The sequence below is a fragment of the Cebus imitator genome, unplaced genomic scaffold, assembly GCF_001604975.1.
Source record: "Cebus imitator isolate Cc_AM_T3 unplaced genomic scaffold, Cebus_imitator-1.0 Scaffold508, whole genome shotgun sequence".
NCBI lineage: Eukaryota > Metazoa > Chordata > Mammalia > Primates > Cebidae > Cebus > Cebus imitator.
The window spans coordinates 236,573-252,794 of NW_016107823.1; the positions used below are offsets into that span (position 1 = coordinate 236,573).

The following is a 16,222-nucleotide window of genomic DNA, read 5'->3' on the forward strand; positions in this document are numbered from 1 at the left end:
TTTCCTGAACCATCTCTTAAAAAGCTCTATGTTCTGCAAGAACAGGGACTGTGTCTTGGTCACGTTTTGTATTACTGGTATTTGTTGTTCAGTAAACATTTACTGAAATAAATTGTTGTAATATATTATTTCTCAAATTCCCTAGGAGTCTTATTTATTATGCTAGATTAATATTTACAACTTCAAAGAGTTTTTTGAAAAAAATATAGAGCTTCATGAATTATCATGTTACTTTCATTTTCCCTCTGCCTATCCTTTTAGGTTAGCCTAATTAGAAATCACTATGAAGGGGGTTGACCTACTTCCGTATTTGAGAATTCTTCAAAGAATTCTATTTAGAATATTCTTCTCAGCATTCCAGTCCAGCTACTTGGATGACAACTGGAATCCCATTTTCTTCACAGACCTTAATGGTTAATAATCATGACAACTTTATGTTGCCCTCTCTATTCTGAACTTGGAATCTTACGGACTTGTGCTTAATACTCATGCCTTCGTTCATTCAATAATTCATCACATCTTTATTGAACTCATATTACCTGCCAGATCTGTGGATCAACAGATGAATAAAACATGGTCTCTGCCCTTGAAAAATTCCAAATTAGTTAGAAAGGCAGGCTCTAGTCTACAATGTAGTAAGTCTCATAAGATATTTATAGACAGAGCATAAAAAAAGCACTATATTGTCATACTTCTACACTCAATTTTATTCACACCATTTCCTTAATGGTAAGAATACCCTAACCTACTTTAGAAAAACGCTTTTTCGGGCCGGGCGCAGTGGCTCAAGCCTGTAATCTCAGCACTTTGGGAGCCTGAGGCGGGTGGATCACGAGGTCAAGAGATCGAGACCATCCTGGTCAACATGGTGAAACCCCGTCTCTACTAAAACTACAAAAAATTAGCTGGGCATGGTGGCACGTGCCTGTAATCCCAGGTACTTAGGAGGCTGAGGCAGGAGAATTGCCTGAACCCAGGAGGCGGAGGTTGCGGCGAGCCGAGATCGCGCCATTGCACTCCAGCCTGGGTAACAAGAGCAAAACTCCGTCTCAAAAAAAAAAAAAAAGAAAAACGCTTTTTCCCCTACTAGCAAAGTAAGTTTTCCTAAGACTCTACTGATGTGGATTCATTGAAGACAAGGTAAAAAATAAAAATAAGAAAAAAGCCAGAATTTCCCAAACAGCACTTATCAGTATCATAGAGTACCTGTGTGATACTGGAGAGTAGACAAGGAAAATCTTTGAAGAGTTTCCAGCAGTGCAAAAAATCTTTATAGTCATTGAAATACTTTCATATTGCATTACAAAGAGAAGATGGTTGGTAATTTATATTTGCATTATCAAGAAAATGAATGCTAGAGAGCCTAAGTCTTTCAAAATCAAACCCAAGGAAACAGCCGCAGACAATTATGCCATTGTGTATAAATACGTTTACACCTGTTTCCTGTAAGAACTATTTAAATGCACTTACCTAGCATATCTGACACCTGAAGCAGTTAATTTTAATATGTTCCTCCTCTATACAAGAAAATTATTTTTTTAGAAATAGTCACGAAATTAAATGAATAATGATAATGAACATAATACAAATTCAGAAAAGGCAAATTTTCTTTTTTTCAAAAGTTCATCATATAATCATGCTTGTAGTGAATAATTAACAATAGCATTGAATAAAAAAGTAATGGATTAATCTTTTTAATTAGATTTAAGCATTTTTTGGAAAGAAAAAACAACGGCCTGTTACACTAATGAGACACCACATTAAAATGTTATAGCAATTAAATAAAAAACAAGAAGAATAACAACCTTAAAAGAATACATTTCCATTTTCGAAATATTCATTTCAGTAATATGTTTCACATTTAAACTAAAATTTGCCTTTAGTAAACAAAAATATTACATCTAGCAGTTTAGTTTCACTATTTTAAATTTAAAACACAAATAAAAACTCCAAGTGATCATATACAATATAATTGAAAAAACTCAAGTTATGTCTTGTCTTTTATTTCCAATCAACTATTTATGTATTGTCTCCTTTATTAAAATTTCACCAAAACTGAAGCTACTGTTTAGACCTTAGACTATCAGAATATTTTTTTCAGGAGAAATATTTCATCACTGACATTGTTTAGAATTGCTGGCACATGGTGGTAATAAAATGCAGACTGTAAAAGTCAGTTTTATTATTGTTTTTAAATCCTCTAACGACAATACATCCCTTTATTTGCCTACTCTGGGGTGACTGCTTCCACTGCAGTGCCCTTGGCATGGCATTTACTAGATCATTTATCTCTGTACTGTCAATTCTACAAATAATATTCTTCATAATTACATTTACGTGTTGGACACTGTGCTAGGTACTCTTAAACACTGTCTTCTTTGAGACCTGTCACAATCATACAATGCAAGTGTCCTTTCTTACTCTCATTTCATGAATGAAAAAACAATTTAGGGACTTTGAGTAACTTGGCTCAGGTCACATGAGTAAATAAGGAAGACAGGAGTCAAAATCAGATATGATTCGAAAGCCCGTAACCACCCAATACTACTTTCCTTTATTCATGCAACAAATATGAACTGAGTGTCTTCTGCATGCTTGCGACAGAGCAGTGAATAAGAAACAATCCCTGTCAGCCAAGGGATCCAAGATTAATCACTCCACTTTTCCTATAGGTGGCCACTCTCCTATTCCTATAATCATAGATTACTTTTACCTACTCAGAAATTTCATCTAAATATCATCCTAGAATATGTACTCATTTGTGTCTCCACTTTTTTTTTTCCTGTTCTCTCCTGGAACTCCTATGAATCAGGTATGGGAAATTTCAGATTGATTCTCCAATTTTTACACGTTATTTTTTTCTTGTTTATTCTACTTTCTGGTTTAATTTCATCAGTCATGACTTCCAGTACTCACATTTGTAGAACGCCTTTTTATTCTATCTGCAACAATTTCTTCATGTCTTCATTTCTTCAATGATCTGCAGTGTTCCAATGTGAGGTCACCATCAACAGTTGCTCCTCTCCGTTCCCAGGAAGAGGAACATCCCTAAAGGATATTATTATATTATTATATTTGCCTCTCCGGGGATCCTTCATCTTTCAACAGGCCAGACCAATTTTTAATGTCTTGCTTAACGGGTCTCTGCACCTTGTGAGGAATCTGAATTTGGATTCCTCACCCATGCATGGTTCAGGTTTAAGGTCTAAATTCCCCTGGGTTGCCTTTTCACCCATGATCTCAGGTGGATGGATAGAAAACTTCATTGTTGTTTCCCCAGGTAACCTCATAGGAGCAACCCTTCATGATTACTGGTTTATTGCAAGGTGGTTAGCGTTAGCTCCCTGCAAGCACAGTACTTGAGGCTTGCGATATCTTTACACAATCAGAACCCAACAATTAAAGCCCATAAACTCTCAAGTTCTTTCAGCTTCAGCTCTTGTTCTCTACACCAACTTTTTAAAGTAGGCAGCCACTCAAAAATGGTATCTTCATGGATACCATGACCTAATGATGTAAGAAGTTAACACAATGCAAACATAAATTCTACAGCTCAGCTGATACATGTTTCAACAATAAGAGTTACATTTATTAACTAAAATATACAGTGTGTAAGTTTTATTTTTGGTTTCTCTGGAGTGTGTATTTATTTACTGTCCTATGCTTAATATAATTCTACCATGAAGTTACCAGTCTCTGCGTCTTTTTATTCCTAATTTTAAATTACAAGAAAATGTATCTGATAGGTCCAGCTTTGGTCAATCCCTGATAAATTAATAAACTATGATACAAATATGATCAATCCACATATGAAGGGCACTGCCTGGAAATGCAATATAGGTTTAAGTAGGCAGCCACTCAAAAATGGTATCTTCACGGATACCATGGCCTAATGATGTAAGTAGTTATCACAATGCAAACATAATTTCTACAGATCAGCTGATACATGTTTTAACAGTAAGAGTTACATTTATTAACTAAAATATACAGTATGTAAGTTTTATTTTTGGTTTCTCTGGAGTGTGTATTTGTACTGACTGAATTGGGAACCATTTATTATCTCATTTTCCTTAATGGGGAACACTCCCTGAAGAAGCTCAATTTATACCGACTTCTATTGATGATAGCATACCATTTAGCTACTCTGAAAGAGCCACCTGGCAAAAACAACTAAAAATGCCAGATTAAAAAAATAAAATACACTGATAAACTAGTAGGAAATGAAGGAATTTTCAGAGGGAATATAAAAGGGGGAAAAAAATAAAGAAGGAAAATGAGACTATCCTGAGAAACAAGTGCAAGCCAAAGTAGGCTTTTGTTCAGAGATTATCTGTCAAGTTCTGGACACCTAGAGCCCTTGCTTTAATAGCTGTTCAGCATGCCAGGGTCAGAAGATAAACCCAAGCATCAGTTCAAAAGGAAGAGTATTACAGCAGACAAAAATCTGGGGCCGCATGGACTATACTCTCCATGTAAGGGTAAATGACAAATATGCCTCAAGCACAGAAGAAACCAGTAATGAAACAAGCCTGTCTTGGCCTTGGAGCCCAGTAAATGAAAAAAAAACAAAAAACAAAAAACACTTTGAGAATCTGTAACAATCCATTTGGAATAGAGGCCCAAATTAAATCTATCTGAGCAATACAATAAACCTCAAGTGGACAATTTAATCTGGTCCTAGGGTTTATGGTGTCTCCAAACAAAGTGAGTAGCAAATTCTAATGCTCTCCTGAAAAATTCAATTTCAACTCCAGCCTCAAAGAATCCTTATGTTTATAAATCCAAAAACACGAATTCAGAGTCCAAAATCACAACCCACCAGGAAACAAGCACCATGAGCAAAAGTGCCCATTTTAGCACAAAAAGACCCATAAATGTTTCAATATTAGATTTAACGGAAACGAGATATAGACTAAATAATTTGCATAAGAAATTAGAAAATGGCTTGAAAAGAGAACCAAATAGAACTTCTAAACCTGAAAAATTTTGAAAATTATAAAACATATAAATGAAAGAGTAAGATAAACAAGAGAATAAAGAGAGAAAGTCTTAATGGAAAAAAATGAGAAATAAGCAACACTGAAAAGACAACTGTTGATAATTTTTTAGAATTGTTGCAAGACACCAATCCTGAAATTCGGGAATCCCCTCAAATTACTAAGCAATATTTTTAAAATTTAAGGAAATAAAAGGGAGGAAAGCAAATAAAAGGAAAAGAAGGGAGGATGGAATTCAGACTTAGATCACTGCAAAACTCACAAAGATGTCAAAGAGATCTTAAAAGCAGCCAGAAGAAGGAAGGATAGAAAATAGGAAAGGAGGGAAAGAAGAAGGTAGAAAAAGATTGAGAGTACTTGATTTAGATGCAAGTAAGGAAAAAATTAGAAACTAAAAAATCCTAATTCTTATTAGGATTGTAGTAAGGTTCCGTTGAGATTCATCATTATTCATCATTCGTCTCTAACAGGAAATTTTCCTGCTTAAGTGCAGTAAAAACGTTGAGTACAAGAGTATATGATGAAGAAGGAAAGCAAGAAACACACACACACAGTTTCAACTGCAATCTGAAAAACAGAAAATGAACAACAAATTATGAACTAATGACAATTGCCCCAGAAAACTGAAGAGTTAAGAGTGAAGAATAACAATACCTATTATTTATTGGGTGCAAGAGTTAATAATTTTTTTTTTTTTTTAAACAGCAGGGACGTACTAAATACATCACAGGAAAACATTTTCTGGGAGAGATCAAAAAGTAGAAAAGAACACCCAGGACAGCAAACCTCTAATATGGACTATTACTCAACATAAAATTATTGCTATTTCAGCCTATTAGAAATCAAGGCTCCATGCGTTATTCACGGTTGCTCACTATGATAATGATGATGATGAAGATGATGATATCAGATTGTATGTACCGATCAATTACACTGGAATGACAACTAGATGGACCGCAAACTAGAATATATAAGTGGCTATTGTCACTATCTGTGCGTCTTTTAATCTCGGAAATGCATATTCACTCCATAGTCTCATTATAAACTATTTTAAAATTACATGTAAGCCAACCAGATGTCTCTTTTATATTTCAGGAGTTAATAATGAGGATAAATTCCAGCAGAGAGTTCTATGTTAAGCAATCCAAATTCCCTGAACTTTGCTGATTATTCTAGCGTTTGGAACCTTTGCTATTTGCCTGGCACTTCTTGAAACTTATGACTCACAAACGCCGGGACATGGAATCACGGAAAGAACAGGTGAAAAGTTGTTCCTAGTTGCATTATGCAGGCGCATACAACTCCCGCCATTCTCTGTGCAAAAATCAACAAATAAACAGAGGCACCGCATTTCTGATTCGGTTACGCACTGTTCGCAACGGTTCCTGGTGTTCGTAGTTCCTATGAGGGAAGCCGCCAGCGTGCCAACCCTTGCTCGGGAGGAAGAAAACTACATTTCCCACAAAGGAACAGGAGCGAAAACCGGCCGGCTTACGTCATTGCTTCAACCAACCAATAGCAGCTCCGGGCGGCAGTGAGGCAAGCGCCGTCAGGCGCCAAAGTGGTTTTTTTCTTTTTTTTTTTTTTTTTTTTTCCTGAGTCGAGCGGGTGCTGCTAGCGGAGGCGCCATATTGGAAGGGACAAAACTCCGGCGACAGCGAGTGACACAAATAAACCCCTGGACCCCCTCGTTCCCTCAGCTCTAAGGGTCGCGATGTTGTACCTAGAAGACTATCTGGAAAGTGAGTGCGCGGCGCTGGCGGGAGCCGCCGGTGGGACCTGCGGGCGGGCGAGAGCGCGAGTGGACGGGCAGCGAGATGGCGGAGAGGGAGGGGGCGGCGGGGGATGTTTCTTTCTCACGGTAACTGGCAGCCTCGTTGTGGGCTGCCGGCCCCCTCGACCCCCCCGGACGCACGCGCGCAGTGACGTAAGCGCGTATTTCGCCGTTGGCCCCACCCCTCTGACGGACTCTGTTTTTGACAGTGATTGAACAGCTTCCTATGGATCTGCGGGACCGCTTCACGGAGATGCGCGAGATGGACCTGCAGGTGCAAAGTAAGTTGGCGCGTCTACTACTCTGGTTCGCTGCGCGCGTTCAGTACCAGACTTGCTTGTCATTTCTGCTAACGCCTAATGATCTTTCACTGTCCTCTGGCTCACTCCGCTAGTGCATGAGGAGTTGTCAGAAAGAATTAGCAGTCCTGAATCTCGCCTTCTCCTTCCCTCCTGTGCTACTTCTTTCTGGCTTTTGCAAGAGGAGGAGGCATTAGGACACGTGTATTCCTTTCTAGAATGTGGGATTGTGCAAAAAATATTTTTCTACCGTCATTGAGATAGTTATCTATGTTTCAATGGACGTCAGCATAAATGTTGAGATGTTGTCTTGAGCCTTTTCGTATCGAACTAAGATTTCAGCATTTATACTTATAAAGTTAATTCTATTCACAGTTTTTCAAGAGTAGAAAGCATAGAAGCGCAGGTTATATATAGCTCTTTAGAGACCCTGGCGAATGTCAAATTTTGAAAAGTTAGCTACACATTATAAGATACATTTTGAATTGTAACAGAATCATCATTTGCTTAGTTAAAATGAGTGACAGAAATAAGATTTCACTGTAAAGTTTCTTACTTGATGTACCAAAAAAATCTGGCAGTTAATGAACATTTCTTTTTCTTTCAGTGATAGCTTGGCAGTCCTGTGACTTTTTCCACAAATTAACCTTGCTCTAAGTAGAGCAAGGACTATAAATAGGTTGTACAGGGACCGCTTGCTATAGCTAAGAACCTGTCCTTTTCACTGCCCCTGACTTCTCTGCATATGACTACACCACCACTTATATACTCTTTGTTTATGAGTACATTTTTCTTGTAAGTTCAGGAGGCATGTAATAGAAAGTGGTGGCATGGAAGCCACCTTCTTTTCAGTGGATTGTGGTATGAATTATGAATTTTGTGTGTGTCGTTCTCAGGCTATCTCACAAAATCCATTTTAAATTTAGTGTAGTTGAAATGCTAAAGATTTGCTGAAGTAGTCTTCTCTGCAGGATTGATCTATCAGATAGATCTGAGTTTGTTTTAGGGCTTTACTAATTTTGACTGTATTACCACTTGTGAGGGGCTTTCATTGTAAAAAGAGAATCATCTAAGGATTTAAAATATTACAGTTGAATTAGAATTTATAGCATCTAATACAAAGTAGACATTAAATAAAGGATAATTTATTTAAAATTTAAATTATTTTATATTTTATTGTTTAAAATTTTAAATTATTTTGCAATTTGGGCTTATGTCATACATATTACAGCCTTTTTAAAAGTGCATTTCTTTACAGTAACTAGAATTTTCTAAAGTTATATAGGAATTGTGGATTCACAGAACAATGTGCTAAATAAATTCAGAAATGCTTATTTAAACAAAGGAAGATGCTTCAAAAAAATCATAGGACTTCATAGAGTCTTTAAAGGGCTAGTATGGACTGAAAATCTCAGAAAAAAGTATATTTTAAAACTATTTTTCTCAATTTACATGACAGAATCCTTTTTTCCTTTTTTTTTTTTTTTTTTTTTTTTTTTTCATTTTTTTTTTTTTTTTTTTTTTTTTTTTTTTTTTTAGCAGACATCCAATGAGATGATTAGTCTTGGCACATAATTGGGGGAAAACTTATCTAGAAATAATGTTTAAATGATTGTACCTATTACTTTCAGTTGGGATATGACATGATGAGATGTTTAATGCTATATACCAAATCTTTTTATCACTTTTTCTTGTTAAAAGAAATGTGAGTATTATCTAATGGTGTTTTAATTGTATTTTGGTGCATTTGGCTGATTTAATACCTTTAGCTTTTGACCCCAATGCTGTATTGCTCAAAAATTATAGTATACAGCCAGTTTACTTTGTGGACTCTACTTAGGCTATTGGAAAAAGCTGTGAAATAACAAAAACAAAAATATCAATAAGGAAAATTGTAACTCTTTAAAGGAAGGTAATTTAGGCATTACATATTTACATAATCAAAGAATAACATATTTAAGTTACTGGCAGAGTGAAAGAATGTGTATTGTCAGATTTTTTTTCTCCCTAAATCAAACCGTGTATATTTGATATATGAATTTGGTCATCTAAATATGATTTTTTTATTATGTCATAGATGCAATGGATCAACTAGAACAAAGAGTCAGTGAATTCTTTATGAATGCAAAGAAAAATAAACCTGAGTGGAGAGAAGAACAAATGGCTTCCATCAAAAAAGTATGTGCAACACTTTGGATAATTTAGGGAGTTGAGGAGAGATAGCATGGGGAGAAATGCCAGATATAGGTGATGGGGAGGAGGGCAGCCAATCACACTGCCATGTGTGTACCTATGCAACAGTCTTGCATGTTCTTCACATGTACCCCAAAACCTAAAATGGAATTTTAAAAAAAAGTTTATCAAGAAATATTGGAATGCTCTGAAAAAGATATTTCAAATTTAAATAGTTTTCTAGATATCAAAATGAGGGAATATTATTAATGGCTATTGTGTTTTAGAGCTCTAGATAGGGATTTTTAGTCATTAAAGCATTTTGGTAATTTAAAAAATTGTCTCAATAATTGGTGACTATTAGAAAGTGACAAACTATTTAAAAAGTACATTTTTTCCTATTAGTTTGTTTTATTCTAGTTCCATATAATTAAAGTTGAGTCATTTCCAGAGACGGAGTACTGTATTATAGTTTTGACCACAAACTAGGGTAGATAAACATCAGCAGATCTTGGAGAATATTTTATATATTGCTAGGTACATAAATTAGACCCACAGAAGAACAAAATCCGAAAAGTTAGAAGGAATGTAAGAAAGCCTTTTAGTTTAAAACTCTAAATTTGTATATGACGTTTGTCTGGAAATGTAGAATTGAGGTTTTGTCAGTTTTATGGTGGTTATACCTCTCTTTCAGAATTGAATGAGTATACATGCAAACCTCGAAGTTTGCTTTACAAGTATGATCGAATTCATTCAGGGATGGATACATTGAAAGAACAACTTAGAAGACTTGAATTTGGTCATGACTCTGCTATTTAGCTTGTGACATTAAACAAGTCTTAATATTGCGGAATAATAATGCCTCCCTAAACCCAGTGTTCATAAAATTGTTCAAGGATCAACTAAAAGGCTGAGTGTGGTTGTTCATGCCTGTAATCCCAGTACTTTGGGAGACTGAGGCGGGTGAATCTCCTGAGGTCAGGAGTTCGAGACCAGCCTGGCCAACCTGGTGAAACCCTGTCTGTACTAAAGATAGAAATATTAGTTGGGTGTGGTGGTGGGTGCCTGTAATCCCAGCTACTTGGGAGGCTGAGACAGGAGAATCACTTGAACCCAGAAAGCGGAAGTTGCAGTGAGCCTAGATCATGCCACTGCACTCTAGCCTGGGCAACAGAGTGAGACTCTGTCTCAAAGCAAAANAAAAAAAAGGTTCAACTAAGAAAGAAATTTGGAAATTACAAATGAGTAGTTATGTTATTTATTCTACTTCATGAAGGGAAAATTATTTCTGTTAGAAAAAAAATCATAATCTATAACAGAGTAGTGCTGGCTTGGAAGATACCTGGAGGCACAGGCGTTTGTGAATACAGGCATGATACATGTACATCGCAAAGTCACTAATCATCTCTTTAACCTAATAAAGTTTTGGTAGAGTGCACTTTGAGTATACCCTGAAAAGTCTAGTACCCCATGGAAATTCATAGTATCTTCTTCCTTCCCCCTCTTTTCTTTTAGTAAGTTGAGGCAGAATCTAAAATACAGGTTGAGTTGTATGAAAATATACCTAATTTAAAGTGAGAGTTATAGAACAACTGCAAAATAGGGAAATGCAGATCAGAATCCTTTCAGTAGCTCAGCTTAAAAAAAAATGTTTTTAATGGAATGCAAATGTACTTTACAAGTTAGATCAAGCTTAATTAACTTTTTATTTTAAATACTGTTCATTAACTCATACAGCTTTTTCTAGACCTAGAATGGCATTTATTTTTAATTATATTCTTTCTAGAAATTCTGAACATCTCCCTTTAACTCTTGGCCATTTTGCATAGTTTCTAATCCTTTCCCATCCCCACCCTATTTCTAACAGGTTTTTCTTTCATTTTGTGTTGTTTTTTTTTGAAACAGAGTCTTGCTCTGTTGCCCAGGCTGAAGTGCAGTGTTGCCATCTCTGCTCACTGCTTTCTCTAGCTCCCAGGTTCAAGAGATTCTTATGCCTCAGCCTCCCAAGTATCTGGGATTACAAGTGCCCACTACCAATCCTGGCTAATTTTTCTATGTTTAAGAGACGGGGTTTCGCCATTTTTGTCTTGAACTCCTGACCTCAAGTCATCTGCCCTCCTTGACCTCCCAAAGTGCTGGGATTACAGGCGTGAGCCACCGTGCCCAGCTTCTAACAGGCTTTTTATTACTAAAGTAGGATGACTGGCTGTAATAACAAGGTATGATAATGAAAATGCAGTTATATGTCCTGCATATGAATATTTTTTAAGGATTAATTTTATTTTTGAAATGAAAATATTTTCATTTAGGACTACTATAAAGCTTTGGAAGATGCAGATGAGAAGGTTCAGTTGGCAAACCAGATATATGACTTGGTAAGTAAAAGTAATGTGCACACTGTGCCATAACTACTTGAATAATAGAATATGTTTTAAATATATCGGCTTAAATGTAGGAAGAAGCAACTAAAACTGAAATATTGCTCTCTTGATCACATCTAATTTGACAGTTCAGTGTCCATTTTATGGTTAAAGCCAGAGTCCACAGTGTTAGTTAATGTGGTGAAAACTGTGCATTTCAGTAACTCTACAGTGAGGTAAGATTGTTTCTGATGTTAGATATTTTTTAAACCTGAATTAATGTTTAACTTTATTTTACTAATCCTTGTCTTCTTAAGGTAGTGAGGTTATGTGCCTTACACATCATTTTGAGATTGTTTCTGTGGCAAAATTTATCAGAGAAGAATGCCTTGACAAGAGTTCTTGGTAGTCTGATTAAAATGAAGAAGAATCATTTGAATCAGTGTTTACCTGAGTGACGTTAACAGATAGTATGTAAAGCTGTGGCAGTTGTTTGAGAAATATAAGATGACACACTTTAAACAAGACTCTTTTTTTGCAGCAGCACTTCTAAAAGATTGAAAACACCAAGAAGATAGATAATTTACTATTTCTCATACTGATGCAATGATGGTGCTCTCTTTCATTTGAAACATCTTCTAAAATACATTCTTTAGGAAATAGCCATTTCTGTTTTTACATTAAAGTAAATTAGAGCAAAAAACCAATGCTCACTTTTGGCTAACTTCAGTGTATAGATTTCATATTTATGTTGTCTTTCCTGAATACAGATTTATTATTGAACAAGTATGTGCAAATAAAATGTCATTGGTGAGCAAGACACAGGAAAAAAGGTGAACACCACATATGGTGTAAATTATAAATGCTTATACCAAACTAGAAAACACCTGTCATGTAGAGCCATGGAAAATGTTTAGTTGCTTTTATGTAGTACACACATTTTACTGGCTCTGATAACCTGGGCTCTTTTGTTCATATAGTTATTCTGAGAAAAAAATTCATAAAAGCCACTGCCTAAAGATAGGTGGAATAGGCTGCAGCTTGATTTACTGTGGAATAAAAACCAAAAAAAAAAAGTTATTGTTTCAGTCTTTAATTACGTCTATAAATTTAGAAAAAGGCATTTACATTTGAATCTAGACTAATTTGTTTAGTAACATTCTTCCTCATATTTAATGACTGTATGTATCAGTCTTTATTTAGAGACTGCCTGCTTTTTAATTCATATAGCTCTTTGGTTCTATTCTTTGTTTTGTTGATTATTTTGTTGTTTTACTGCTTGTTAGACCTTTACTAAAGATACTTTGTGTATTTAGAAAAAATATAAATATATGCTTTTTAAATATGTGTGTGTGTATTCATCACTTATTTATAAGCCACACTGTTCATCCACTCTGTGCCTGATAAAAGGGAGTTGTACCTGGGTATAATGGAGGAATAAAAAGTAAATAAATACTAGAAATGGCTCTTGTCCTCAAGGTGTCTGTAAACTACTGTAGTGGGGAAGACCTACCTGCAAACTAAAGTGGATAACCCATACAGAAACATGTAATAAACATTAACACAATTGAATATTAAGGGGTGTCTGCTAAAAAAATAATGAAGTAAGTCATGCAGAGTTACTTATTGATTTCTTAGAGGGTATAGGAAGAGTTTTGAACAGTTTGTTCAGAAAGTCAGAGTCCTGAATTAGATGGTGTATTGAGGGGAAAACATTTCACTCAGAGATAATGGCATAACATAGAAGGAAAGTACAAATTCAGAAATTAATTGAGAGGGGATATATTACCAAGGCTAGAGAGCGAAGTAATAAAAGTGAGGTTGTAAATTTAATAAAACATAAGAAATGTAACAGAAAGCAAATGTCCATAATGGATCCATGCAGATGTGAGTTCAAACCCTAGTTCAGCCATTTCACTGACAGCATGACTTTGGAAAAGTTATTTAATCTTGAACCTCAGTTTCCTCCTGTAAAACAGCAATATTAATTTATACCTTACTGGAGGGTTTGCATTAAAATACATATAATGCTCTTAATTTGGCCAACAGTATCCATTTGCTCCTTCCTTAAGGACAGTCCATCTCATTTCCTGAACTAGAATTTTCTATTTTCCTGAAGCCACTGCTTCCCTTTCAGCTCTGCCAAGTTGAAGCTGCTGTCTTTCACTCCCCTAGTATCTCTGAGGCCTCCTTTTGTCTTTTCTTTTCTCTTCCCCTCCCCTTCCTTTCTATTTTCTCCTTTGCTCTACCCTCTTCCTTTTTGTTTATCTTCTTTTTCCCTTACTCTCTCCCTCCCTTTCTTTTTAAATACTTTAATCCTACTTCAGGTGAACATTATATTCTTAATATAAAAATCCCTTCTCTTTCAGACTTAGTGATAATCATCTCAGTTATCCTCTACCTTTTATCACCGTAATTCAGTGGCTTCTACGTCAGCCTCAGTCCTTGATTGAAAAACTGGCACCTGGTTCACAGTTCGCTGTTGAAATTATCTTTTACTACCTAGTCATCTACTTCTTTGGGTTTTGCAAATACTAATCCACTTCAGTTGCCACAGACTGAACCTGATCATCACTTGTAATTGCTCACCCTCTGAAACACTTGTGTCTACACTTCATTTCCTTCTATTTTGTCAGCCCTTTTCTATTGAATCAAAAGACTGGTTGAACTCTTGATCTTCTTTTCTTACTGGCACCTTCCAGGTTGTTGCTGCCTTAAGGCATGTTTTTACTTGCTGCATGTTCACTTCGTCACTTATGCCTTCTCTTTTTAATCTTTAGCCTCCTTCCTTTCTATTGGCTTCTATACTATAGCATTTAAACATGCTCAGGTCTTTCTCATATTTAGAAAAAACCCGGACAATCAAATATAAATCCTGTCATGACCATGACTCTGCTTTAGCCAGTGTAGTCTTTAGTTTCTCATTCAGACTCTTTGACAACTCCCTTACCTTCAATTTATTCCTGAATTTATGTCAATCAGGGTTCTATTTACCAATCCTCTGAAGTGTCATTTGATGACTTCTTTATTGCTAAATCCATCTGACAACTTCAATTCCGTGTAACTGACCCTGTGGTGACATTTAATGCTTATTGCCGTTCGTTTTGTTTTGCCGTTCTTGATCATGTATTACTATGTGACTGTTTGCTCTAGATGCTCCCACCTTTGTGGCCTTTCTCAGACTCCTTCTTGGATATAGTTCATAATGTTGGTGTTCCTCAGGGTTTTGTCCTTGACCTATGTGGTTTCTTACTCTTCAAGTGGTTCTCACATGAAGGTGATTCTCTTCCCCTTTTCTACCTGCCAAGAAGGCCAGAAAGACCAAATGCCACACAGTAAAGACCTGTTTTGTCAAATGCCAGCTTTATCCCGGACCTTTGCACATCACCCAAGTTGAGAAACACTCCTCTGCTACCTTTCCATGTGTTCTCTTAGTATTAACAATTATACTTTAATTATTCCTCAAGCCCAAGCTGTTTCTTTGAGTCTTTTCATCTTATCTGAGTATTCCCAGGTCCTAGAACTCAGTGTTTTAAAATTTAAAGAATCTCCTTTTTCTTCTCTAACTACCCTCCCTTGCCCCTACCACCACCTTTTTTTTTTCATAATCTCAGATGAACCACTGAACTTGTAGTCATTCAGATTGGGTACTCAAAGTCACCCTATATTCCTTGTCACTAACTTCCCCACATTTTGATGATGTGTTGTTCATTTTACTTTATAAATGCCTCTAATTGTCTCTTCTTCATCACTCTTTAGCTTGCTGTATTTGAAATACTTAAAAAAAAAAAAAGAAATGTAGTTATAGACAATAAATTTACATGTCCTAAGTGTACAATTCACATTTTGATAGCTGTGTACACTCTTGTAACCAACATCCCAATCAAGATATAGAACATTCCCTTATGTCATTTTCTAGTGTGTATCTCCTCAAATACTCTTCATCTCTCACCCAAACAACTACAGTAGCTTTTCTAAATGGTTTTTCTGCCTTTGATTTATCACAGTTTTCCTAAAATACACATTTAAGTATGCCCTCTCCTTGTTTGATTTTTTTTCTTATTTTTTATTATTATTATTATTATTTTAACACAGCCTTGTTCTGTTAGCCAAGCTGGAGTGTAGTGGTACAGTCAGAGGTCATTGCAACCTCCTCCTGTCAGGTTCAAGCAATTCTCCCACCTCGGCCTCCCAGGTAGCTGCTTCTACAGACATGTGCCACCATGCCTGGCTAGTTTTTGTATTTTTTTGTAGAGCTGAGGTCTCCCTGTCTTGCCCAGGCTGGTCTTGAACTCCTGGGTTCAAGTGATCCACCTGCTTCGGCCTCCCAAAGTGCGGGGATCACAGGTTTGAGCCACTGCACCCAGCCTGAAATTCTTAAGCGCTTTGCTACTGACTTGTTTTATCATGCCATGCAAAAGTTCTTGATTTGATTCCTGCCGGATCTCTGTGTCTCTTTGTTATCCTCTGTCCCTCACCATCATCCACATGCCTGATCCACAGTGAACATACTGTGTATGCATGACTCTCCCTGACTGGAATGACTTTCTTTTTCCTGTTTGCTTGGTAAACCTTGTCCTATCCTTCACAATCCTACACATACCTCTTTAACTTTGATAT

General features: G+C 36.2%; 1 protein-coding gene across 5 annotated transcripts in view; it reads left to right on the forward strand.

Moving 5' to 3' along the window:
* The first annotated feature begins 6,562 nt into the window (after positions 1-6,562).
* The window catches only part of ING3 (inhibitor of growth family member 3), a 29,898-nt gene continuing 20,238 nt past the window's right edge, over positions 6,563-16,222 (forward strand). Inside the window, exons 1-5 of one of the 5 annotated variants that reach the window (XM_017513873.2) lie at positions 6,563-6,739; positions 6,981-7,052; positions 9,148-9,248; positions 11,552-11,617; positions 12,147-15,203. In XM_017513873.2, the coding sequence (XP_017369362.1) occupies positions 6,712-6,739; positions 6,981-7,052; positions 9,148-9,248; positions 11,552-11,617; positions 12,147-12,155 (276 nt within the window). In that variant the 5' untranslated portion in view covers positions 6,563-6,711 and the 3' untranslated portion in view covers positions 12,156-15,203. Of the gene's footprint in view, positions 6,740-6,980; positions 7,053-9,147; positions 9,249-11,551; positions 11,618-12,143; positions 15,204-16,222 lie in introns of those variants that run through there. The other 4 variants (XM_017513872.2, XR_001820420.2, XM_017513870.2 and 1 more) reach the window with 4 other exon arrangements.